This window comes from Chironomus tepperi, unplaced genomic scaffold (genome assembly GCF_022539635.2).
Source record: "Chironomus tepperi strain 1889 unplaced genomic scaffold, CSIRO-AGI_Ctep_v1 contig_128, whole genome shotgun sequence".
Classification (NCBI taxonomy): domain Eukaryota; kingdom Metazoa; phylum Arthropoda; class Insecta; order Diptera; family Chironomidae; genus Chironomus; species Chironomus tepperi.
Window position 1 is genome coordinate 2,187,703 of NW_027226250.1, and position 27,122 is coordinate 2,214,824.

The following is a 27,122-nucleotide window of genomic DNA, read 5'->3' on the forward strand; positions in this document are numbered from 1 at the left end:
CCTTCAGTTTTTTCATTATTTCACGTATAAATTTATATTTATATAAAAAAACAGTCTATGATTAAAATTTTAATTAACTTGCTCGATTGTTGAGACACAGAAAATTATTATTAATATTATTATTATTACTCATTCATTTTACAAGCGAACACAAAAAAATCTAATTAAAATTATGAAAATTTCCATGGTGGAAAATAATAATTTATTTTTGTTGTTGCCTCGCCGTTGAGTATTTTTTTTATAATTTTTTTGTTGTAGGAAAAGGTATTGGCTTGGGTTTGTTTGGGGGATGGTGGATAGGAATTCAGGAGTTAGTGTAGAGCAGATACACTTTACAAATGGATGGATGATAGTTGGTGGATGATTGTAAAAATAATAAAAATTTTGTTTCCCGCAAACACAAAATAAACAGAATTATCAGGAGGAATAGAGAGGAAGTTAATTTTGTAAATGGAATGGATGGAAATTTTGGATGGTCTACTCGCTAAACTATTACTGTTGTTGATGTTAATGAATATTTTTTTATATTTATTCCTTGTTCTTCTTCTTTGCAACTGGATTACGGCCATCGCTATTTGCCAAACCAGCTAACAGCTCACTCTTTCTAATGCTCTTAAGATCAAGATCTCCATAGTAGTCCTCACTATATATATATAGTTTTTTTTTCGTGTGTATATGTGATGTTCGTGACATTTTTTTAATTTTAATATTTTATGTGTGGTTAGGAATGTATGCATGTATGTCATTTTTTTGTGATGTTATAAAATGATGTTGAATTTTTTGTTAAAAAGAAAAAGGAAAAGAAAAAGAGGAAAATAAATGAGTTAGATATGAAATTAAAATAATTAATTAAATTAAACAAATGAAATGAATAGAATAACAAGACATGACAGTGCAATGTGATTGACACTGATTAATATCGACCGTCTGGTTAAAAAAACATTAAAATAATGGAACTTGTCAACTTTCAGTTCTAGTCGTTTGGCATAGCAACTTGTATTAAGGCTTGTGTGCCTTTTTGCTAATTACAAGTCTATTTAATTAATCGTCAAATCTAAAAATTGTCAAATCATCGACCATTCGATAATTTTTGTCATTAAAGCATTATGATCATTAAAATTCATAAGTAGCTCTCTTACTGTCAAGACCATTGCAATCGGGTTATTAAGAAATGCAAATTAAGGACAACTAATTGCCAAAAGACTTTTGTAATAAGCCCGTGGTCATTTGGAACTTGAAATTTCAGAAGAAGTTAAATAAAAAATGACAACTTACCAGCCGGGAACATCTTCTGGGTCTTCGCAGTTTCCTGAACCGTCTGAGTCTCCGATTTTGAAGACTGTACCAATTGGGCATCCGTATTCTCTGGCAACTCCTTCAAGACAGATGTAGTATTTTCTGCAATCTTCTGGGTGAGCGTGTCTTGAGAATGAACCGGCATTGGCAATTTCTCCTGCAGCTGGGCATGTGAATCCATTGGCAACTTCTATAATTTGACATGATTTAGAATTGAAACTTAAATTTTAAAAGCACCCAAACAAATTACCTTCGTTTTTGCATTCTGGAACTTGATCAGCCCACATACAGACACGAGCTTCACGATCATAAGCCAAACCGGGTGAGCATTGGTATCTTGATGATTCTCCGTTCCAACAGTTCCAGAAGACATCACACTTTGTGTCGTCTGGGAAGATTCCGTAGAGTCTTGGGCAGTGAGCTGTTGAGATTGGTGGTTCTATAAATGAAATAATGGATATGATATAATTAGTGACACAGCTGTGAATTTTAAATGAAATGTTTCATGAAACCCGCAAAGGGCACACAAAAATTTAAATAAAAATGCTTTGATCCCTTTCGAGCGGTGCAGTTTTAATAATTTTGCTGTAAATAATGCTATTGGCATAATAAAAAGCTAAAAATTGAATTAAATTATTAATTAATGAGTGGCATTGTCATGGGGATGGAAGCTCTTTTTTCACATTTATTTTATAATATTTGCTTTTAATTCACAATTTTAAAGGGTACTTAAAAAGGTCAATTTTGTGGTATTTTTGATGAAAAATGTTTATTGTTAAGCATAGAAAAAAGGTAGAAAATAATTATGGTGAAGACTGTTGAATGTTTGAGCCTGTTTGAGCTATGAATGTTTGTTTTATGAGAACTGAAAATGCTTTTCGGAAATTCCGTAGGTGATGATTCTATGAAGGTTTATTATATAATGGGAATTTTTGTTGGTTACGAATGAAATAGAAGAAAAGATGCGGTAGTTGAAGGTTGTGTTGATTTCAGACTCCACCAAAATGTCCGAAAATCTAGCTACAGGTCAGCTTGACTCAACCGACAGACCAGATTCGATGAATACCGGCTTTAAGTCGGAGTCAAGTCGACCTGAGGCAAGATTGTCAACCATTTCCACGATATATGCTTTTCGGTTCTATTGCATTAATCCAATCGAACAGCTCTTTATTATTTACCCACTTACTAGTTGACATTTTTATTGATATGATTAATGGCTCATAATAAACAAAAGCACAACTAATATTCTCCCCTTGTAGCTTGCGTGAATATTAATTTATAACACTTATTATGAAATAAAAATTCATAAAACTGACCATTCAACATGCTTTTCTCCTTGTCTCTTTTAACATTCATTCGCCTGTTTTTTTTTTGTACATATTACATTACAAATCATGTAATATAAAGTTAGTCAGATTTCCTACGTACATAAAAAGCCAAACAGTGGAAAATTGCTATTAATCAATTAGTCGATTGTGGATGGAGAAATTGTAGCCCAAAATAGCCAAACAAAAAATTCCAATAAAAATGATTTAATAACTCTTTTGCTCAATTATAGTCATGTTTTATAAACAAGCCTCAAAATGAGTAAAATGAGAGAAGAATGAAGAAATGTTATTATTTCCACAGCCTAGTGGCCTAGTTTTTTCATGCTCAACTACATCTGTTCAACACTCGATCCATAATCGAGATATATGTGAAGTATTTTTTTAACATCTACTCTCTTTCTCTCACTATGTCTCCGTAGTCTATACAGTGTTGTGAGTATAAAACAAACAAAGACTACAATGAGGCAATTGATGGTGATTTGAAAGTAAAAGTGAATTGCAGCTACAACAAAAAAAGAGTCTCATTAGCACATTGATGTTAAAACGTGTGGTAAAGATTTTTTTTGAAAGGTGAATGAACTTGCTACTGAGATGCTGCGATAATAGACACACATTTTTTAGTGCTTATTACATGATCTGAATTTGTTGCATGACTTTTATTTGCTGTGTTAAAATTTGAGGTGTGTTTTATTGAATATTGGTAGATAAATAACAATTTAGACAATTTAGTAAGGCTCATATGCAGCAATAATTTTTAAAGCTCGTAAATAAATAGTTTAATGGATATACCAGATAATGTCATGATATATTAGCGGAGGGAATTTCATGTGTTGTGTTTCAATAAAAAATATTATTTTTCTATCTGGATTTTTGAACATTTTAATTGGATTTATTGGCAGCAAAAAATGTTAATAAAAATTCTATCGAATTTGTGGAATTTTAATCAAAATATTTTAGAATGATTCAATATTTCCTGTGAAATTCTTATTTATTAGATTTTTTCATGTGGTTTAGAAGCCGACGAGGTCATTAACTTTCAACTGTGTTTTTTTTTTGCAGAACCAGCAGTTGTTGCTCTTAAATCAGAATAAAATCCTATAAAAATCACAGACAAACCACCCAAATATTAATACATCACACTGGTAGTAATAATCAGTCCTTTCTTTCCATCCTATTCTAAATTTTTTCCTCAGATGCTCTATTTCGGGTTTCAGTGGGACCATAGATTGAAAATGTTATAAATCTTTTCTCACGTTACTGCTGCCATTTACCACATGTCCTCCCTTTTAAACATAAATCAGTGCTAATTTTTAGTCTGGATTATTATTTTAACAAAATGGAAAGAAATGGAATTTTATAGAAGAAGCATGGGTAAATAAACATCTATGTGATTTCCACATATCACTTGTTAATGGTATTTTATGAATAATAAAAGTATGAAATTGCATCACACAATAACTACAAGCTTCTCTAACTGTCTCCCTCCATTCAAACTATAAAAAGATAGATATAAGGCAAACTGCGAGGATGAAGATGAAGAAGAGGCAATAACAGCAACAACACACAAAAAAAATCCCCTCCGACCATCCTAGAGTGCTTTTCTATTTATCATCATAATCATTTTTCACATAGAATGTGAAAGGAGAATATTAGAGCAACATGGCACATAATATGAGGGATAGGAGGATGAAGTTAGAAAATTATCGTTCTTGATTACTGGATAAAGTATCATGTGATGCGCATTTTCGGTACTTAACTTAAGTTTATAAGAGACAATAAGACAAAGTACTACTGAACTCCTCATCATTATGAAAAATCCAGTTAAAAGAAGAAATGGCATAAGCGGAATTAGTAAACATGTTGGATTGAAGCATAATGCAGCAATAGAAGCTTCATTTTTTGTCCTTAACAAATACTTTTCTTCTTTCATTTCTTTCAGAATTGTGAATAATGCCTCAATTAAGGTTGAAAAGTCTTTGTATGCCTACTTATACATTCTATATTTATACTCGACTTTGAGAAGTAAAAAAAATGGCAAAATTAATTGGAAAAACTGCACTGCTTAGTCATTTAATGCATTTTTATACATGTAATTTTTAATAGGCGGAATCTACTTACCAAGTTGGGTGCGGTCTCCACATTCAACATTATGATGATAATCACCTATATTTTTTTGATGTGAAATTGAAAAAAATTTTAATTAAAAGCATTTTTATATAACTAATTAAACATATCCCGACCGATGCAAATTTTTCATGGCAGTCAATTGGTTGCCATATGATGTCCAATTGACAATTTCCATGTTAAATGCCATAATAATTGTCACTTGCATGACAATTGGTCACTATTTGACAGCCATGAAAAACTTGTGCCGATCGGGTTTGCCAGGGAGAAACAAAATTTTATTGCTGCTTTTGAAATTTGATACATAGTTGTGACACGTTTTGAATTACGTTTAGAAATTGGTAAACAAAGCACAGACTATTTATAGATAAAAGACTTTTTTATCCATGTTTGATGAAGTGCTTAATTAAAACGTTGTAATAAAATCGATTGACATTTTTTTACATTTGCCTTTCTAGAAAGATCAAACTGAAAACTGCAATGTCCATTTTTTCATATAAATGTGGTCGTTCACTTATTACGTAATTTGAAGAGGGTCGAGATTTCGTTGCACCTCAAGAGAGGGCTTCCTATAGATGAGGAGGAAGGTAATCAAAACGTCGATTTTTCGCGTTTCGTAATAACTGAACGATCCCTATGAACATCAAAGATTTCACATGAATAGTATTCACGAGCTCAACGATAGCTCAAATTTCAATTTCAATAGACAAGCATGATTCAAAAAAAAAATCATTTTTAGATATTGCTCTGGCTTTTCATGTTCAGAATTTATGAGGAAAAAATTTGTACTTAAAAACTTACAATTTTCAGAAAGATATTTTGGATCAGTGGCATCAAAAGCTAAACCGTTTCCACATGTCTTAAGTTCTGCTGCGCCATTATCACACTTCCAGTATTTATCGCAACTAGTATGATGTGGGTAGAATCCATAATCATCTGGACATTTGAAGTTTTCTTGGGCGAGAACTGTAAAAAAGGAAGAAAAATAAAATCATAAATTTTTCGTTCAGCATAGCCATCATAATTCATTCATATTGCAGAAAAAAACATGAAATATTTTCTTTTGTGCTGCGCGTAATCAGTTGTAAAAAAATTATTGCTATAAAATTGACATTCTTTGAGAGAAATTATCATAAAAAATTCTTATTTGCTTGTGCTATATTTATTTCCAACGTGGCTCATTTATGGCCTAAAATGACAAAGACAACGACAAATAAAGAGACATAAGAAGCTCAAACGACATAATTGTCTCTGGAGGCAGCAATGCGCTTATGTCAAGACAAATAATTGGCCCTTTTGTCATTTCTAAATGAGTCACACAAATATAGATGTATATATTTGGTCCTTGTGGATATTTTGATTGAAATCTATACGATATGTCTTAAAAGTGTTCATTGATGAATTTTATGTGTTACTTTTACTGACATCTAGTCATTAAAAATTGATAAAATCATGAATTCACCCTGTACTCAAAAATCTTTAAGACCAATCCAAAAACAATCAAATAAAATTTCTATCCAAGGGACACATGTGTATAAGCATTAAAAAGAACGAAAAGAAGGAAAGCAAACAGATTAACAAGGACTTAGCTTTTCATTCTGACTTTGGCCGTTTATATTATTTGTCCAATGAAAAAAGGCAGTGCGAAGCAAACGGAACCGTATACAGAGCAATGCCTTATCAAACAAATGATTTCTTTCTGTTTGCGTGTGTATGCATGTAGCAATAAAAATGTAGTAGCACAAGTGTGAGGAGAACAAAAAAGAAGAATTATTTGGAATCTCTATGATGTGATATAATTATTAATTAAGATAAAATAGACTTTGGGACTGTGTGGAGAGTCATACATATAGAGCACGCATGCAATGTATTTAATCCTTGACCTTGCCCGTCAGATATAGCAATAACCATTGGCAATTCTAACACTATGGATAAGGAATTTGATGAAGACATGATTTTATGACCACACAACGGCTTATCATTTTTATAGCATAATTTATGCTTTTTATATTCGCAATATTTCTTCTTCTCTTCACTCGCATGCTTGCATTGCTTTGCCTTCTTATAAGCAGCATTTCCAATGAATGAGGATGCCACACGGCTGACTTTTCTCATTGTGTGTATGAATGTGAGTGGGGAAAGAAGAAGAAGAAGAAGAAGAAATATTCGTAATAACATATCATTAAACTTTATAAGTTACAGAAACGTGATGTAATAAAAGATTGGAAATCATTTTTATCTTCGTTTCGCTTTAACCGCCACTTATACAAATATACAATCATATGTGAGGATGTTCGAATAATTCAAGGAGAAACTTGAACTTTTTCTCTTGATTTTCTAGGAATTTTTTGAGTGTTCTTGTATATGCAGTGATAATAACGTTATGGCTTCATGGCTTTACAACTTTATGCGCTTTAAACTCTTCAACCTAAATTTTTTAAATTTTATTTTAATATTTTTTTCACCATTTCACATAAATAACAGGATTGATTTCTGAAGTGCTATGAATATCGAACCGTCCTCATCCTCCAATATCACTTCGGCATAAGTAAATTTATGCGAAATCATAAATACACATACATACATAAATATAAAAAAGAGAGATACATTGAAGGAGCATAAATAAAGCATAAAATCTGCTATATTGTAGATGATACACTGAGTATACTAGTTACAAGTGCAGCAAACTGATGTAAAAGTTAACAACATCTTAAAAAACATTGATTGCTTCCATCTCTCATCCTCTCTTACATTCATCTAGAGTCTATAGTCTTATTTGAATAGTAAGTGAGTAAGTAATTTACTAATACTGTATATTATTGGACTACTGGGGGTGTACGAAATGTGTGGATTACTACAGACAAGATCGTAAAATGACGATGAGGGAATTATGAAATTAATCTCTTAGTAATAAAGAATTTGTTGTTGTTGTTATTGCTCATGCCTTGATGCTGTCTGAACGAGGCACTCAAGCCTCAAAAGCCTGTGATGATATGTATCGATATTTGAACTGTTTTGTCGATAAATTGTATAAGATATGAAGTTAACTAGAAAATGTGATTCATTGCAGTTGCTTTGGATGTATTTTATGGTAAAAGATTAAAATTTTCACTTGGTAAATGTCATAAAGTTCTCGAATATATGCACAACATAATGACACATGTATTTTGATACATAAATTTTACTCTCAACTCTATTCATGTGATAAAAACTACTTTTCCTATTTTCCTTTCTTTCTTTCTCGCTTACTCCTATCCGAAAAAAATGAATAAACATTCTCATACACATAGAGATGGCATTTGAATGACATTTAAATACATAAATTTTTTGTGTTTTGCAATTTTCTATTTGCTTTTATTATAGTAAAATTTTCTGCATTTATTTTTGGAGCTTATGAACAAATTTTCTTTCCGATGCAGCAATAATTTCGTAATTTATATGAGAAATATTTAAAATCAATGTGTGATTCATGGGAATTTTTATTATTATTTCAATATTTCTATCAACTAGCAATTCTTATGCCTTTCAAACACATAAATTTGAGTTCATTTTACTTACTACAAGTTTCTGAGACATTTAAAATTCAGAATTGCTCTATATTTTAAGGGATGAAGAATGAAGGGTTGGTCAGTTTTCAGATTTACATACTTTTTATACCTTCATGTATGACTTTACATTGCCAACCCTTGAAAAATTCTAAACATAATATCTCAATTCAGCATGATACTATATTGTAGGCCATTAGTAAAAGTTTATTATTTTATGCAAATCCTGATGTGTCTCCACACACTCCAACACAAAACTCGGATTATAAGTAAGAACTAACGAGTGAGATAGAGAAAAAAGCATTTCCACTTGGATGTGAAATATCTCGATGGAATTTTATTTATACATGCATAATATCAATGCTGCTTTTGCCTTTCCCTTCTGTATATTTATATCATCATCGTCATATCATGCCTTTTAAAAATGAATGATATGTTATTGAAATAACAGCGACAAACGAGAATGGCAAGCATGAGAAGAAGAAATTTCTCACATAGCATAAAAATGAAAGAAGTATCAGCATTGGCATAATAATAAAAAATTCTGAAGCATAAATGCGTTACGAATGTTTCCAATTTATTCGCATGAAATGGAAATGGCTCCCTCTTTTTTGCCGGAATCAATTCTCAATATGCTCATGCATACATATATGAAGAATGAAGAACGAGGAAGAGATGAAAATTGGTAATTCGATTCATATTTCTTGCCATTTTCTTCCTGCATAATGTATTGAATAATATTTTTTTCAACTCCCCGTCGAATGCCGAAAGTCGATGACGACAACAATAGGCACGACATTTATCAAATGAAAGGGAAACTTAAGCTTAATGCTTGGTGAAAACTAGCGGTAAATATTTAAATAACATGCGGCAAATGATATTCGATTACTCAACATCTCGACTTATTAGTTTTGTTTTCTCAATCGTCCATAAACCGAAAACCTGTCTTCGACATTTTTGTATATATTTACCATGACTTGCTGCGTTTGCGGCTTATATTTCTGTTTTTAATAAACAGGTTCCTATCATTAACAAATGGAGAAATATTACGTTACCAAAATTGGAAAGATATAGAAAAAAAACTGGTACTGCTTCTTTTTCATTAGCTTAACACTACTAACCCATATTATATAATTTATTTATACCACATATTTTCTCTGTCACCGCTTCCACGAATGACAAAACTTCTTTACACAAAAAGAAAAAAATCGAAATCGTAAAAATAGCAACTTTGCCAATGGAATTTTTTAAGCTCGTTGCTGCCATTATATTTCACAAAAATATAATCATAAAAACTAGAATTTATTAATATTAATTTTCAAACGACTCCTTAACGACAAAGCGATGAGCTTCTTTGCTTCATCTTTTGCTCTCGATTTCTGATTCTTTTTGTGTGACAAAAAAAAAACTTCTCGAGATTTCATCGACTTAGTCATCAGCATGAAACGTTCATATTTGATATTAAAGTATCATTAGAATGGATAATGGATGATAAGATGATTACAGCATGTATGGTTAAGATTATTAAGAATGCAGGGTATGAAAAATAGATTGGAACGATGATCTTTGATCAATCGTGGAACGAGTTTAAATAAAATTTATAAGGAATTATCTAAAATAGTTAAATATTTGGCATCTGCTTATTGGAATTGGTGACTATAGCATGAAGCCCGACTGTTCTGTGTCGTGAGGTATGGGCTATATGGGTAAATCCATATATTCAATATATTTAGACTTAAAAAACAAAAGACTCCAGATTAGACTCTGAAATATATTTTGGGATTTTCCTACTTGACAACAATTACAAAATCTTATGTTCTTATGAAACCTCTTGAATGTTTTACAATCCCACACTCTGCATAAAGCGTGAAACATTCTCATTTAAGTCTTCTCACTGATTTCATATAACGCCTTCAAAAAGCACTGAAGCCTTGTAACTTTCTTCATTTTATTATTTTTTACATTCGACAATAAAATCATCAACCATACCCGTGCATGCAAAGATCATATTTTTTTTATTGTGCCAAATCGTGTGCATCAAATTTTCTTGATAAAGTGCTTTGAAGAAGAAGTCATTGAAGCTGCTTTGCTATTAACCTCGTTTTTTATGTGCGAAAAAATAAATCTTTGGAAGATCGCATTACGATTATTTATGGTAAACGGATGAATAGAATTTGAAATTGAATATTCATCATCACTTTTCAGTATTCACATAAGTCATGATGGATGAAACAATATTGCATTGTGTCAATGACTGAAGCCAAGTCTATGTGGCGCATTTTTCAAGGTTGGTAATTTGCATTATGAGAAATCAAGCAATGCTAATAATTCAATTCAATTATGGAAGCGGTTTGTTAGTGAAAGTTGAATATATTTATAATAAAAAATCATGCATAAAAGTCAGTCTCGCAAAAAATGCAACAAGAACCTTGAATTATACTTTTTTGTGAAGTAGGAAATTAAAACAAGAGCACTTAAGCTGAGAAGCTTAACTACATGAAAATATTTATTCAGGAATTTTGTACGTTTTGTAAATTGATTGAGTAAGCAAAGTCCTTGTACATTCCAATTGATTTTTATCTGCTTTATTTAATGTATAGCAGATGAGAGGAAGTAAAGTTATTGAAAAAAAGGAGATAGTATTTAGAATGTAAAAAATTGAAGTAGTTCCAAATGTTATGGAACAAAATGCGCATTTTTGAGTTCTGAGCTATAAAATGGTCTGTATCTTAAGAGATTTAGAGTCACTTCAACATCATATGGTAGCTACTTAGCTGTTATGAATAATTTGTGATTTTCGGGCTTATTTCATCCAGTCAATTCAGACATTCCGTCATAATAACTTCATCCCAAACAGTCAAATTCATGTAAATGTTATAAAATTTTTCACACTTTCAAATCGAGAAGTGAAATGCAAATAAACTTCAGCTCAGCTACTTTTGTAATAAATTTTTTTACAACTAGAAGAGGATTATAAAATATTTATCTATCGCTTCCCCTTTTTTTGCTACTCCTCTTTCGCTCAATATAAATAAAAGTGTACAACTACAGCTTATGCTTGTTGTTATCCAGACAAAGCCAAATCCCAAAAGAATGAGCTCTCCTCTATTCACTTTACTCGATTTTTTTTACTATTTATAAATTTTCATCCTGAACAATTCGAAGCTATTTACAGTAAGAGTTTGAATTGAAAGCATATGAGCTTATAAGTGTGAGTATGTGTGATGTAGAGAAATGTCACATAAGAAAACATGAGGAAAAAATAAGCAAACAATACAATAGTAAGTGAGAGTGAAATGGAAAGATGAATATGGAGAAGTAAGGAGAAGAATATGGAACAAAAAAGGCACATAGAGAAGGAATAAATAATTTACTGCAAATAGTGTCACACGAACAAATGAAATGAATGAGATAGAAATGTACAAATATGTGAATGGTACAATGGATTGAACAAAAAAAAATAGGCGAACAAAATTATTTGTGTCAATATTTGTGCAGTCGCATTATACGCCATTCAGTTATTTGGTAGCAAATCTTCTCCATTTGCTAGGTTTTCCTCTTGGGAGAAATTTGTGTAGATTGTTCTGTGGGTTATTTATGATTGGTTATGTTGCGGCTTTAGTGGAAATTCATTTTAAAAATGAATATTTTTATAATCTAGCTATTTATTGTCGAGAAATTATACCCCATTAGGTAAAGACCATGCTTTCATATAAGAGCATGCCTAAACACAGTCTCTTTGTCTGTAAGAAAAATCACTAGAAATAACCACTATCACAAGATTTGAATTCAGAAATCTGACAAAAAATTCCATTTAAAAGCCAATCTCAATGTGTGAAAGTTCTGTATCAACATATGAACCAAGCTTTTTTATTATTCCGAAAACGAAAGGCAATTTTGCTCTCGTTTTGTGGGGAGAGAAGGCAAAAAAGAAATTTTCTATCTCATATGATGGGGCAATATGAGAATGGATAAATAAAAGGATCGATCGAATAACATTCGATATAGGAAGCAAAAATGCAAAAGGCACTTCACGCACAAGAAGAAGAAAGAAAATTTTCATTCTACGCGGAAATTCACACGCTATAGGTTTAATCATTTTCAATGGCATCACACGCGTAGAATGGGAGAGAAATACCGCACGCACAGACAGCTTATAGTGTGGAAAAATGTGTTGCCACTTACATTTAATAATTTTCAAGGAAAGTCAACGACATGACATAGTGATACAGAAAGAAAAACTTTATCGACGACAGGTTTTTTTATTTAGACAGTGGAAAAAGTAACAAACTTGACGATTGAGAAATAGGTGCAAAAATTGTGATAGTCGTTCAATGACTTTGATTAACTGAAAATTATCATTAAGACCAGTGGAGGGCAACCATGTATTTTTCGCGGCAATTTGATGTTGATGACTGTCATGAGTGGATATTATGACTATGATTGGTCGATAACATGCTGATGCTGTCGGTATAGCAATATATTATAATTAACAATTTTTTTTAATAAAGATATAAATCTACAAAACTAATTGACAAGATATGACATTATAGAGTTACAACTATTTTATGCATATTAAATTTTATTTTGTTACTTTATCAATCTGTGCTTCCATTCACAAACTTTTCATATATTCAATATTAATCCGACAGTCTGGTTATCGTCTGATCATCTTAATTACTATATAAAACACTCTGAGCTACTCAAATAATGTCCAATATCGAATATCCAATCAATAATGGTAATAATAATATCAATCTCTATAAAAGTGCTCAGATTTGACAATCATTTCAATTTGTACAGTCACATTACCTTAGTTCATATCTATCACACTCCTTCTGCTCGCAAAAGAGTCTCGTGTGCCTTTACAGTTTTCTATTACCATTTAAATGGTTGACATTTTTATATACATACATGTTGTATGTAGAAATCATTGAATATTTTACTTTTTTTTCTTGCTCTCCTCTATCGTCTGTCTTTATTTAACAATATGAGGCTCACTCCTTAACATACATAGACGATAAATTGACCTATTCAATATAACGAGCTTGGAATTTATTCTTGAATAATGGAAATAAAGGAAGAAAAAAAGAGAAGGAATAAAAAATTGAATCATTTTATTTTCATTCTTTATTTTCCGCCTTTTACAGCCATCAACCTGCCAGTAGTAGTTGGTACCAAGAAGAAAAAATCTTAAAGAAAATTTTATTTTATTTTTAACACCGAACTTGGATAAAGACAGAGAAAATAGAAAAATAAAACTTGATTTTGAAAGAATAAGAAAATGGTTTGACATCACCATGTACCGGTACGTGATCTGATTTTTGAAAAGAACAAAAAAAAAAATGAATGGCATGCCTGGAAAATTTTCTTTTCTTTTTTCTCGTCCGGTGGAGCGAGTTGAGGTAAGTTTCTTAAGGGAGTCTGATTAATGGGTTTTGAGAATAAGCGCATTTTTAGAGACAGACATTGAGATTTATAAAGTTCATATACTCAATTAAACATAAAAATTTTCAGTTTATAATATAAAATCATATTAAATTTCCACAAATCCTTACATTCATATCTGCATGTAGTGCGAGAACATACAACAGAAAATAGAATAATCTTTTTTTAAGCAAAATGTGATCGAATTTCTTTCCATAAAATCTAGCACAAATCATGTTATAGTGTTCGTATATAGAATTACGAATACTTTTCTTTTTTTTTTGATAAATTCATTTTTAAATGTGATGGACATGAGTTTTAGTTCTCTCATTTTGTGGGTGGATGAATGAAAATCTTCTCTATCACGCTACATATCATAAAAAAACGAGAAAAGATGGAGTAGAAAGAGCTTAAATTGTATTCCATAGCAGTACACAATAATGATGTGAGACGACATACAATACACACAGAGAAAGAGTGAGCATCACGGCAACATCAGTTGGAAGGAAGATGATGAAAAATTGAGTGATTTAAATATCATTGCTATCATTTACTTTTTATCCTTTCCTTCCATCTCACTCGCACCAATGTCATTCCTTCCTCATGTACTTATGCGATATACTCGTGTGCTTTTATATATGTATTTATAATCTACCCATTACCTCACTCAGACCCGGTATACAAGGACAAAAAAAAAAGAATCATATACCTATCTACATTAAATGTGACAGCAGCCAACAATGAAATGTGATATTATGATCTGTTGCACATTCGCAATATTATAATATTTTTTGGTGCCTATACGATTTTACCAATTTACAGTTTTTGTCGCAACTCATATTTATTCAGCACAGAGTCGAATTTTTAATTCACAGAATGCATAAATGTCGGACTAGTATTTAAAATTGTGCAATAGCTTTTAAAACATATGTTAATACCCCATTTATACCATGTAAAAACAATACAGAAAAATGCATGAGTATGGTGATGATCTGTACATTTATGCATTTTATTATAAACGGTTTATTCAGCGTAGAGCGGACAGCAGGAAAAAAAGCTAATGCACTCATGCTAAAATCCTATTAATAGGCTTTATTATGTGGTTTTCAGATACACCGAGATCGAATTGCTCGCGTAAACTGCTTTAAAAACCAAAATGCGATGATTTTTCCATAAATTTCTGGGGTTGCAAAAATTGAAAACAGAACGGAGGAAAAAAATTTCACATCATTGTGGGAGCTTGATGATTGAATTTAATTTATTTTTCTGTATTTCGTATGCAAAACTTTTGCTCGTTTTTTGAATTGAATTCGACGCCTCTCAAAAAAAGAGAGTAAAGCATAAAACAAACAAGCATAACTTTTTTATGCTGCCAGTAAAATGAAAGTGAAAGTAACAAAAAAAAAAAATGATTTTGATTAATTTGAAAAATTGATGATTTCGAACATATTTTGGAAGGTTTTCATAAGTCTTGTATTATTATCGATTAAAGACCTCAATCTGTGTTGATTTGTGTACGTTGCGGTTTACAAAGCCTTTCCATTTATCGAATTTATGGATTAATAATTCTAATTTTTGTATTTAAATTATGGTGTTTGTGGTTTCATCGATTTTGATGTATGAAAATGTTATTTATGCTGGAATTTAATTATAATCATATGAAAATGCTTAGAGGGGAAATTGGATGAGATTGTGAATTTTTCAGACATTTACTTTGTTGCATGCTGTTTTACTGAATTATCCCTAGCAGACAATGAGCATATTCACCTATGTATATGAGCGTGCTCTTGAGTATATGTCTAAACATCCCATGTCACCAATATATTTCATATGTATCGTTCCTAAGAAATATCAATGTAATGCATACAGAACGTTTTGGTTTCATGGGATAGTAATACGATCGTGTAATCTAGGAAGAATTACTTTGTTAATTTAATAAGCTGCATACAACAGCTTTTAAAAACCTTCATAAAAATGATATTGCTACAAATTGATACTTTGTAAAAGTCATATAGTTTCAATTTAATGTCTGTATCCTATCTATGTATGTATTTGCAAAGTGATGAGCTAATTGCCTATAAGAATAGTCCAAAAAATCAAGTCGAACTGATCTATTCTATTGATGAGCTGATAATTATAAAGGTCGATGAAGGGTCTTGAAGGATTTTGGACAACAACAAAGTCCTCATTTCCATACAATAACATTTTTGTCCATGACAAATTTTTATTGCTAAAATAATCTCATGGTAATCTCAATGACCAGCAATTTTGATTGTCAAGAGATTTTCGTATTTTTTTAAAAATTAAATTTCCATAAAAATCCAACTCATCCAAAAATAAAAAATTCATATCAACTTCCGCAATTATTTTTAATTTTTTAAAAATCCCAACAAAAGGGCAGCAATTTTGACGAGACAAAATCGCTAGCTTATGTCACAAAAAAGTCCATTAATTAAGCTTTCATCTTACCATAATCACATTACACAGTATTTTCATCATATTAAATAAATGTGTCTGTGTCCCATAAATTAAATTACATTAGCGCGGACCTTAACAATAATTGCTTGATTTTTTTTATAATCTCTTCCATTACAATTATGATTATAATTCGCAATAAGCTTTCATACGGGAGATGTGAATTGAGCCGTGAGATATATTTTGTATTTTTTAAAAAGAAAGCTGTTGCATAATATTGAATATTTCGAACAACAATACGAAGGAGAAAAGATCTTATAGCGGTTTTTATTGTATGTGACCCTGATGAAAGTGTTAAACAATAAAGTGAAATTTTATTTCATCATCGGTGTCGCCGACGTGTTGATCTTGGAAATGAGATGGAAGATTACGCAATAATATTTACGAAAAAAATATATTGAATTGGAAAAAAAGTTGAGCGTGATTGAATCGATATATAAAAATTGTTGATTGAAGATAACGGAAATTTTACAAAACAATTTCAATATAAATGCTAATTAGTCAACTGTTGTCGTTGCCTGACTACTATATAATTTTAAAAAACTGTTTATTTTCTATAGTAAAATACAGTCACTGCTAATTGTTATTATCTTTAATTCTATGCAATGTTTGCAGTTCCGGTTGATTAACTTGAACTATAAAAATGGAAGAACTTGAAGAATTCCGTCTACCTAATTTGCATACAAAGACGTCCATCCATTCTTGTGTAGATATTTTTATTATACTCTTGTTCTTAATATCTCTATTCTTGACTCCTACGTTGAAGGAGATGGCAAAAAAATATATTTTTTTCCTTCTTTCAAAATGAAAAAAGATAAAGAATTGCGGAATTGAGAGAAGATGAGTGGTGGAATTACATTCCATCACGTTTAAGTTTAAATTCCATTTTTTTCCTCAAATATGTTGGATCGTTTAACCTTTTTTCCTTTTTTTCCTCTTTCGTCTCATTTATTGCTTGCTAACTCTGAACGAGCTTCTTCATCTATTTCCATTCTTTTCATTCTATTCAACCCTATACTTATTGCATGCAGCAAATTTATAACTCAATCAAACATCTTTTTTTTCCTCATTCACTCATCCAATTGCTTTTAAGGGGGTGGTTTGATTTAGTAGTTTTTGAATTGAAGAAGATTTTTAAGGTTTTTCTTCGAACTTTATAAGAATTTGAGATTAGTCACCATTTGATGCCAAAAATATCGCTTAATTGTAACAAACATGTCTTATGAGTATACTCAATCAATGCAATTGAGCATGTTCAATTTTGTGAGCTTCATGAAAATGCTTCCTGTCTGTTAAGGTTACCCTCGACCTACTCTTCAATCATTTTTTCTCTCTGCACTATGTATGTACTGATGAGTTACATGAGCAAAATATCATACTTTTTCCTTTCTTTTGTTTTTCTTTGCAGAACAAAACTGAAAAACTTTTTCCTTTAATCTTAATTTTTTCATGCTAGGCAGAAAGATGAGGAAATAATTTTAAACAGAAATAAAAATAGAGCAGATTGAGAGAGAGAATTTTTTTGCTGACTTTACAAGATAGTAAAAATGTAGAAAAAAAGGTTAAATTGTTAAGAATGAGAAAAGTTTTTTGTTGAATATTTACAAACTTATAGTTCAGGATCAAGTAGTTTTGTTAATTTTATAATTGAGCTATTGGGGGTGTTTTATGATTCGAGAAAAAAGGATGATGAACGATCCTTACTTAAATGCTTATGTTAATATTTACAAGTTGGACTAAATTTGTGCCAATCATGATTTGGTGGATTAGTTTGTGTCTGAATATTTAATTTGTTGCCCACTAATGCTTTGAGCCATTGAAAATATTTGAACTAGTTAGTAAACGCATTGATTATTCACAAAATTTTCAAATTTGATGAACTATCTGCACCAATTTTTTTACAGATTTATAGATTTCATGTTAGTATATATTAAATTAGTTTGTATTATCTACTGTATTTTATGATACAAAATCGAGACATTTTAACATTTAAACTTAAAATCCAATCAAAACCAAAATCATCAAAATTGTTAGCACATCAACTTTCTTGCATAAATTTATAAATAACACGCGTCAAAGAAATTCAAATGATTAAGCGAATTAAAATGTCAAAGACCTTTGCACAACTCTATAAAAAAATTATGCATTTAATATTCAAAACGAGCTGCATGAAATCGAGACATTTTCAAATACACTAATGAATGAATGAATGGATGAACTTTAGATATAGCAAAAAAAAATTCATAAATTGGATGCCTTTTTTGTCTTGAACATCAATTTGACCTATTGAATTTACCATGCCATTGTCTTACTAATAATTTGTTGCATTTGCAGAAGCAACAAAGAGATTAAAAGTGATGGAAAAAAAGAAAGGAAAATGTCAATGTCATTGTGTGTAGACCTTCTCAAGAATGTAAAGAGATGCTTGGAGCTAGCAAACAAACCACTATATAACAATAAGTATACACTCAGAATGAATGAAATGACGAAGAAGAATTCTTGATAATTTCACACAATAATGAGAATAGCACTTTGTGTTGCATTATAGCACATTGCAATTATTCAATTTTGTAATCAACACGTCGAAAGCGATAATGTCTTTAATGTTTGTGAACTTGTGCTAGATACATACTTTAACTGTTGCTTATAAGTCGAGGTCATTAAATGACTTATATTATTATTGCTCTTAAGCGGGGAAATTGCTTTCATTAACACTCATTAATGTATTTACGGTGATATGCGCCTTTCTGCTCTTTTAATTTCGAATAATTAAAATAAAATACTTCTGTATGATGTTCATTAAAATTTATATTGCGTCCTGTTTTGCTTTTATTATTTTGTTAACTGGAAATGAGGGTGATGTTAAGTATGGTGTGATTGAGTAGGCTTAGATTGACAAGTTTCCCTTTTTTTAGAAGGGGTATGTACATAACTTTTGACACATATTGAAAGTTTGACAGACAAAAATCGAAGATAATGATACCAATCCACTCGATTTGTTCAATGTCCAAGTCCAATGAATGTCAAAAGGCGTCAACCTTGTAATACTCAATCAATTTAGTAACATATAATTAGATAGAAATTTTTTTGCAAGTTATTAATTGATTAATCAAACCAGATTTATTAGGCGAAGTCAAACGATATTTTCAAGGCACAAAAATTATATAATTGTTGTAGCAAAAAAATTTCCTAGCAGTTACATGAAAAAAATGTAATCCACAGAGTCTATATAATTCGGAAGAAATTAACATGAAAGTCAATTGCCGTATAGAAAATACTTTCAATGACCTTGTTGTAGTTTCACCGATATGCTTTTACTTCATAAAAAAAATTTCAATTTCAGAAAAAAAGTACTTTTGGCGAGCTAACGAACGAGAAATTTACTGCCTTCACCCACAAAGAAATGCAATAAATTCTTACATAATCACCTTCACACAACTATAACTATGAGACACGCTTGTTATTAGAAAGAAAATAAGCTAATCCGATTGTGTGCTCGACATATATCTTGAACATGAAATTGTCTGGAGGTTGTTTCATGGAGATATTGAATATTATGCATACAATGGATAATACGAATTTAAAAAATTCCATACCAAAAAACCAGTTTTTCTCGAAATGAAAGTGAAACTGATTCTGTTATTTTTTACTTCTTTTCAGTCAGTTATTCCACACAGTGTAGCATATTTACTTCTCTCAATTGCAATTTTTATTTCTCCTCCTTTATTTCATTATGCACAATAATTTTTAATTATTTTTTCTCTCGTTTATTGTTGTTATTGCTACTGCCGTTTTAGACTCGAGACAATGGAAACGAAAGCATTGAAACGAGGAAAAACCTTTTTTTTTTGAGGTTTGAACATTCTTTTATGGTGATCGACTGTTGATTTTATGAGCGATAAAGATTGATTTGCAAATAGGTGGGTTGAATGTGATTATATGGATGAAAATGATTTAGGATTAATACTGTTTGGATTTTGAATTAAGTTGCTTGTCATGAATTGAATTGATAAGTATTGAACGTTTGAATAGAGAGATTTCTTGCTATTGATGGAATTATAGGGTGATTAAATCTTGAAATTTCAAGCAGGTTTTGAGAGTTTGGTACAATTTATATGTAGATTTGGACATTTAATTTAATTAGTTGAAGTTGATTGTTATTCAAGTAGTTTAACGTAGTATCCGGGATTATTATAAAGTCATCTGAAATCGATTCCAGACTCCAGATTTGATGAAATCCAGTTTGAGTGTAGGTCCAGCCTGGATCTATCTGGTATTCATGGATTGCAGAATGTTGAGTTTTTTCTAAACATAATCAGTATAAAAGCATCCAAAACTTTTTTTCAAAATTGTTTAAAAATTTCAATTTAAAATTATGAAGATGTCTTTAATACTGTTTGTCAAAACTTCAGTCAACTTCAAATAGAATAATTTTTCAAGCATTTCCAACTAAAATAATTTTCTTAAAACTTTATGAATTTTCCATTTTTCTAATCTTCTTCCTATTTTCCACCAACTTTTTCCAATTTCTCAACACTAAAAGCATCTCCAAAAAGGAACAAAAAAAAAAGAGGAAGGCGATGATAAATTTAATTGCTGTGGTTTTTTTTCAAGCTATAAGTTTTTAACCCCTTACTAACTTACACACATAAATGAGTAAGAGAAGTTTTATTCTGTCAAATTGAGCACGATTGCAAAAACTTTTTTATTATTTTTATTCGCTTTTTAGCAGAAATAAAAAAAAGTAAAGATGGAAAAATAGAAGGAATAGAAGACTGAATGGTGACGGCAAGCAAGCAAGCGAGATGGTAAGAAGAAGTTGAAGATGTTTTTGAAACAGAAGTGAGTTAAAAATGACACAGATTGAAAGTTTGATCGAAAATTGAATTAGCTTATAAGGTTTGAGCCTGAAAAAGTCTTAAAATTCTATCATAACTTCCAAAAATCATCAAATACCCAACTCTGCTGAAAGGAGTGGCACATAAAATGACAGAAATAAAAGGAATCACACAAATCTCAAAGCTGGGGGCTGCTTTCTAGCAAAAATCACGAACCACAAAACCGTGAAAATTGCTGGTAGTGTCTGGAGATTGTAAGCATATTTACGTTCATTTATTTTATATGTTCTCTAAGCAGCAAAAGATGAGAAACACGAAATATTATTATTACCATTATAGGTGTGATTTTTATGTATTTTTTTACATTCATCTCGTGAAAATTTAAATGAAATATATAGCAAACACGTTTCAAGCTGCTTTTTGCGAAAGTTTAGTTCTAATTTCATTTTGCTTCATCTTCCCTTTTTTTTTGTTAAGTTAAAGAAGAGAAAGATGCGAAAGAAGAAAGCAAAATTCTTTAAAATGCAATTAACTGATGGAACAACGCTTTCTGCTTTTACATGTTCACGCTGCTGCCTCAAGGCGAGAAACGAAAGAACAATTTTATTAAATTTATCGCAATTAGATTTTCTTTTCTCTTCCCTTTTTTTATTCAACAACAAGAACAATGTCTCTCGTACCCTCCTCACTTCCTCATGAATGACATTATCGTCTATCTGTTCTACTCTTCTCTATCCTCTCCATCACATCACACACACAAAATGTATCACATTTTTGTATTATGCTTCACACCGAGATACGATCCATATGCAATGTATACATAATTATATTCGTTTTAATGGCGCTTTAATGAGTATGAAAAAAAAACATAAAGTGGCATTAAAATTTATGTTGCAGTGGAAACGAGCGACATTACTACTGGCAACTGATACTCTCCCATAGTTGAGATGTTAAAAAAATAAACTAGCAAAAAAAAATAATATATAAAATTTTTTCATAACCGTAGAAGAGCAGCAACACACCGAAAACTAATAGACACACCGGAACTACAATGGAAGCAACAAGAGGGAATTGTTATGAATATAATTTCTTAATAAAATGGAATGTTGAGCTGGAAAAAAAAGTTGTATGGAGGTGGATGATAAAGTAGTTTTGTCGTTGAGAAGTTAATGAAAAATTCTTGGAATTTATGAAGGATTAGCTGGAGGTTTATTTATATTTTTAAGGGCTTTTAAGTATGAGATTAAATTTCAATCAAATTTAAGTTCAGCATGTGTACAAAATTTACCGCTTTCAAATGCATAAAAATGTAAAATTTTATAACTTTTTGCTATTCCAAACTTTATAAACTCTGCCTTCAATGTTTTGACATTTGAAAGTTTATCACAATAAGGAATTTCCTCCATATTAAAATGAACAATCTACAGCTTGCAATTTTACAATTAATTATTTAGATTGTAAATTAAAGGAAGGCGAAAGAGCAGGAAAAAAATTTTTCTACTACTCTACAGTTTAAAATGCGATTATAAACAATATTTCAATGTTGAGCAATATTTAAATGAGAAGGAAAAAGTTTATTTTAATTTTTTGTTGTAGCTACTGTTTTGTGATACATTGCTGCTGACATTTTCGTTGCACTATTATAAAATTTATTATGAAAAAAGAGAAACGACGTTTATAAAAAACTTTATCTTATGACTTTTTTTGTGTGTGCTGCTTGTAAAAATTAAATATTCTGTTTAATTATCTGTAAATTATATGTCAATATCAAACCCATTGCATACCTCTTAAGTTGCTTGCTTACACATCATATGACATGGAAAAAGTTCTTCCTCTTCTTATATCAAAATCTTTTACATCTTATTTGCCCTCAAACTATTAAAACTCCTTAACTTTTCATTTACAAACTCATGGTCGCCTGCTACATAGCTCTTTGATCCCCTTTTTTGCTCTTCTTTCTTTCCCTCGTCTGTGTCTTTTTTGCGTTGTATAATACTTTCGACTAACAGAACATGCAACAAACAAAACTCCTTTTTGCATTTAATTTTGTGTACATGATGTATGACATATTGTTAAAAATACCATAAAATACTTGAGTCTATCGTAAAGAGATTTCGTGTTCCTAAATACACTTCATGTACTTTAGGGAGCGGAAGGAAGGAGAAGTTATTATAAAGGAAGAATTTTTGACGTTTTGCTATTTATGAAAACTGTTGCTAGATTGTTGGTGAAAGCAGAGACTCGAAAGTTTTGTAGTTGATAGAAGAATTACTCATGTGGGGATCCTAATTGATTTTCTTTAATATTTTTCGAAGTAACTGATTGATGATTCAGGCACTCGAATATATAACATAAACCACACCTAAGATCAAAACTTGCAAAACCAACTAGAGAAAATGTATAAAATCCAATTATGTAATTAAGAGGATTATATAAATGAAACAGCATTCCAAAAGACTTTTAACAGGTATTTGTGGATTTTGTCATACGAAGGTATTTATTTTTTAGATCTTGTTTTAAAATTAAACACGATTTCACACATAAATTCCATTTTTTTGTTGTTGTTGCTTTCCACAAAAGATCAAAAAATGCCATTTCCCTTTTTTTTACAACAGAAACTAAAAGAAAATTGTCGTATCTATAAAGAAGAAAACCCTTTTTCAAATTTTCCATTTCCCAATCTGATTAACCAAGCATCAAGTAGTATGGTTTTTTCCCTTTCATGTCTGCTTTTATACCCGTAACAGAAACTTTTTTTTTCATTTCTTTTCATTCTCAACATCATCATTTCATACTGATGCGCTTGATTTATTTGATGTTCATCAAGAAAGATGAGGAGAAGAAAAAAAAAATTATAAAAAATTTTTCCGAACCCCCATCACCAACATCATCATCATCATCATCATTTAAGATGAAATTTTGTCTTGTGAGACACATACATGCAAAATAAAGGAGCTGATAGAAGTTCAAGAAGAAGTAAAGTACGAGAAGATGATAAGAAAAACTCAAACAATTTTCTCTTTTTTCCCGTTAATGACAAGAAAATTTTTCCTTCTACATGCTTTCTTATGTTTGGCATGAAACGCAAACTCTTGAGGTTTTTTCGGTTTGTGACATCGAAATTCGAGTGAGATATGGTGACTATATGTATGAGAATATCATCCGTACGATGAGATAGAGAAGCAGAGACGAATGAATATTGGAAAAAAATGTGAATAAGAGACTGAAAATTTACTTTAGCGAAATGGATTATCGTTAATTTTTCTTGTAATTAGAAACGTGACTGGAATAAATGTCGAAGTGCAAAGTTTATAGAAGCTTGAACGTACAAGAATTATTCATTGATAATTTCATACCGATAACAAGTACATCGTTGTTATACATTCATAATCTGTACCGACGAGAAGAAAAAAAAATTTCTCTTGTCGTCTTTCAAGCATAGCTCACAAGACAAGAAGAAATGCTTTCCGAAAACAAAACAGAAATATGAAAAAGGGGGAGCTTAATGCTCGCAAAAATCACCTCAATTTTTCTTTCATCAACTTTCATTCCATTTTTTACGCTCATTATTGAAAATTATTTATAATCAATGTTCATATCTTAGACATAGGCATTGACGCTTAATGTGACTACTTTTTTCATTGTTTGATCATTTAAGTACATAATTGTCAAATTATTCATTAGAGATCGGCAATAATTTCCAAAAAATTTGCTCGCTTAATTGTCTTCTTCCTTCAATATGCTTCGTGCTTTTAAACTTGATAATTGAAATTTATTAAGGAAAATAAATTTCAGCTTAGTCGATGAAAAGGAAGTGAAAATCAATTTGTAGATTTTTTATTTTTTCTTCATAAAATAAGCTAATTTAGTTTTCTTCCACAATTTGCATTTATTGGGCAATTATTTTTGAGTTTTCGCAATGATTTTAATATCGACTATAAATTGTACTTTCTGATTGCTTTTGCTAATGACTGCTTCCGATTGATATTAAAGTGTTTGAGTTGAGATTGATGAGTTGGATCTTATTTATCTTGATAATTCAAAACTAAGTTATTTCAATCAACAAGAGCTCAAAGGCGACTCAAAATTTATATGGAATGAAGTCAATTTGAGTCGACTTTTCCATACAAAATTCAAGTTGACTTTGAGCTCTGCAAACAACTATCAAAATTTTTTTTCTATATCCTCAACCTAGTTTTATTTCAAAATTTTTACAATCCACACCCTTGCTGCATTCAATTAATAAATTTTTGAATTGCAAATTTTATCCATTTTAATTTTTTGCAAACATTAATTTTTTAATACGATAATCATCAGCGGCCTGTTTCACTAAAGTGGATTATCCTCGATTTCGGATTATCCATTTCAGTTTTTTGGAAATATCTCCAACATTTTAAGAGTTTTCAAAGATATACTATGTGATACTTGTAGAGCATACTTAAGCCTATATTTTCGTATATTTGGAATTTGGGATTCACAATTTTTGACAAATTTATCGCAATGATTGCGGTAAATCTAGTAGATTTGACTGAAAAATTGAGTAATTAATACATGTTAAGGATCAACGAAATTCAAAATATGTAGAATTGTCACGGCTGGGTCACATTATTATAAACTAAAAACAAAATTAAAGTAACTCTTAAATTGCTTGAGATATTTCCAAAAAACTGAAGTGGATAATCCGAAATCGAGGATAATCCACTTTAGTGAAACAGGCCGCAGATGTTTTTATAACTGTCATTATTATTGCATCCACTTCATGTTTATGGAATTTAAAATTTTAATGAGATCAGTTACGTAATTTAATTTAATTTTTTTGGTGCGATCATAATGTCTTTCAGTCGGAAGAGAATGTTGAGGACTTTCTAGAAAACGCTGTGATTTTAATTTTGATGAATTTATTTAACTAAATTTTTAATCCTGATTGGACAAAAAAATCGGTAGAACTAGGCATTAACTAAATATAACGTATTTTTGACCACATGGGAATGTTCACATTTAATATTCAATCTGAGTTTAATTGCATAACGTCTCTGAGTCATGAAAAATTTCTGTCTGTACTGCAACTTCTGAGTTGAAACCAAGCTGAGTCATGAGAATATTTATTTTCCTGAATTTTTTTCCTGCAATTTTCAGCATGATTTGTTGCTATAGATTTGAAATGCTTGTTATAAGAATATTTCTAACACGGTTTATGTTTTTTGAGAGATTTGTGAATTTTTTAGCAATTTTGGTGGAATTGGATTATTTTTGAAAAGTGCTTTTTTTAATATCCTTAAAATTCAAATTTAATTCAATATTAAATTCAAATAATATTGAGTATATAATTCTCAGTAATTTTCTAATCCTTAACTATTTTGTAATTATTTAAGCTACTCATATATTGCATTCCACACTCAAAATCTAAAACTTATACATTTTTTGTCATTATAAAGTAGACCAAAGTCTGAATTTGTCTAGCAATTTATCATTCACGAATGATTTGCACAGCAACTTTTTCATGTTTTTTTCTGAACTTTAAACACATTATGTAATTTTTTTCAATTGTTTAATAATCCAACAAGATTGAGAATACATACCGGTTCCAAAAAGTGCAATCACTAATACGATTTGTTTCATTTTGTTGATTTTTTTCTATAATAAAAAAATTTCGACACAGGAAAAAAAATGTTCTTTAATAAATTTTTTCTTTCTTTTCTTTAGTGTTCTTTTTGCTTACATAAAAAAATAATTCGCACAAAATTAATGTTTTTTTTTTCAATAAATTTTTTTCAAAAAATTATAATTTTCACTCGACACGTCTTTCAATCACTCATAAAAACTGAACATCAACTGTATTTGAATTCAAGCTTACATTCGGTTTTTATACCCCAGCTTATGAAAAAGTCAGTCAGTTGCCTATTAAGCTACGAATATTTTGTTGTATTTATTTTTTTTTTCTTTTCTTACTTGCTGTGTTGTTTTTTTGTAGTTCCAACAAAACAACATAGAAAAAGAGAGGAGAAGAGAAGCAGAAAAGAAAGACAAAAAAACATATACAACATGGTAAAGAGTATTGGAGTTATACGAGCGGCAAGCTGCAGCAGTGG

The 27,122-nt window shown here is 30.4% G+C and overlaps 1 protein-coding gene across 1 annotated transcript; it reads right to left on the reverse strand.

Moving 5' to 3' along the window:
- Window positions 1-29: 29 nt before the first annotated feature.
- Window positions 30-26,906, reverse strand: Gasp (Chitin binding Peritrophin-A domain-containing protein Gasp). The gene is made up of 7 exons (XM_070636478.1): window positions 26,753-26,906; window positions 26,613-26,667; window positions 5,550-5,714; window positions 4,743-4,787; window positions 1,547-1,735; window positions 1,276-1,486; window positions 30-643 (listed from the first exon to the last, which is right to left on the reverse strand). Exons 2-7 carry the CDS (start codon window positions 26,650-26,652, stop codon window positions 529-531), a joined length of 765 nt encoding a protein of 254 aa, XP_070492579.1. The 5' UTR covers window positions 26,653-26,667; window positions 26,753-26,906; the 3' UTR covers window positions 30-528.
- Between the last annotated feature and the right edge of the window lie 216 nt (window positions 26,907-27,122).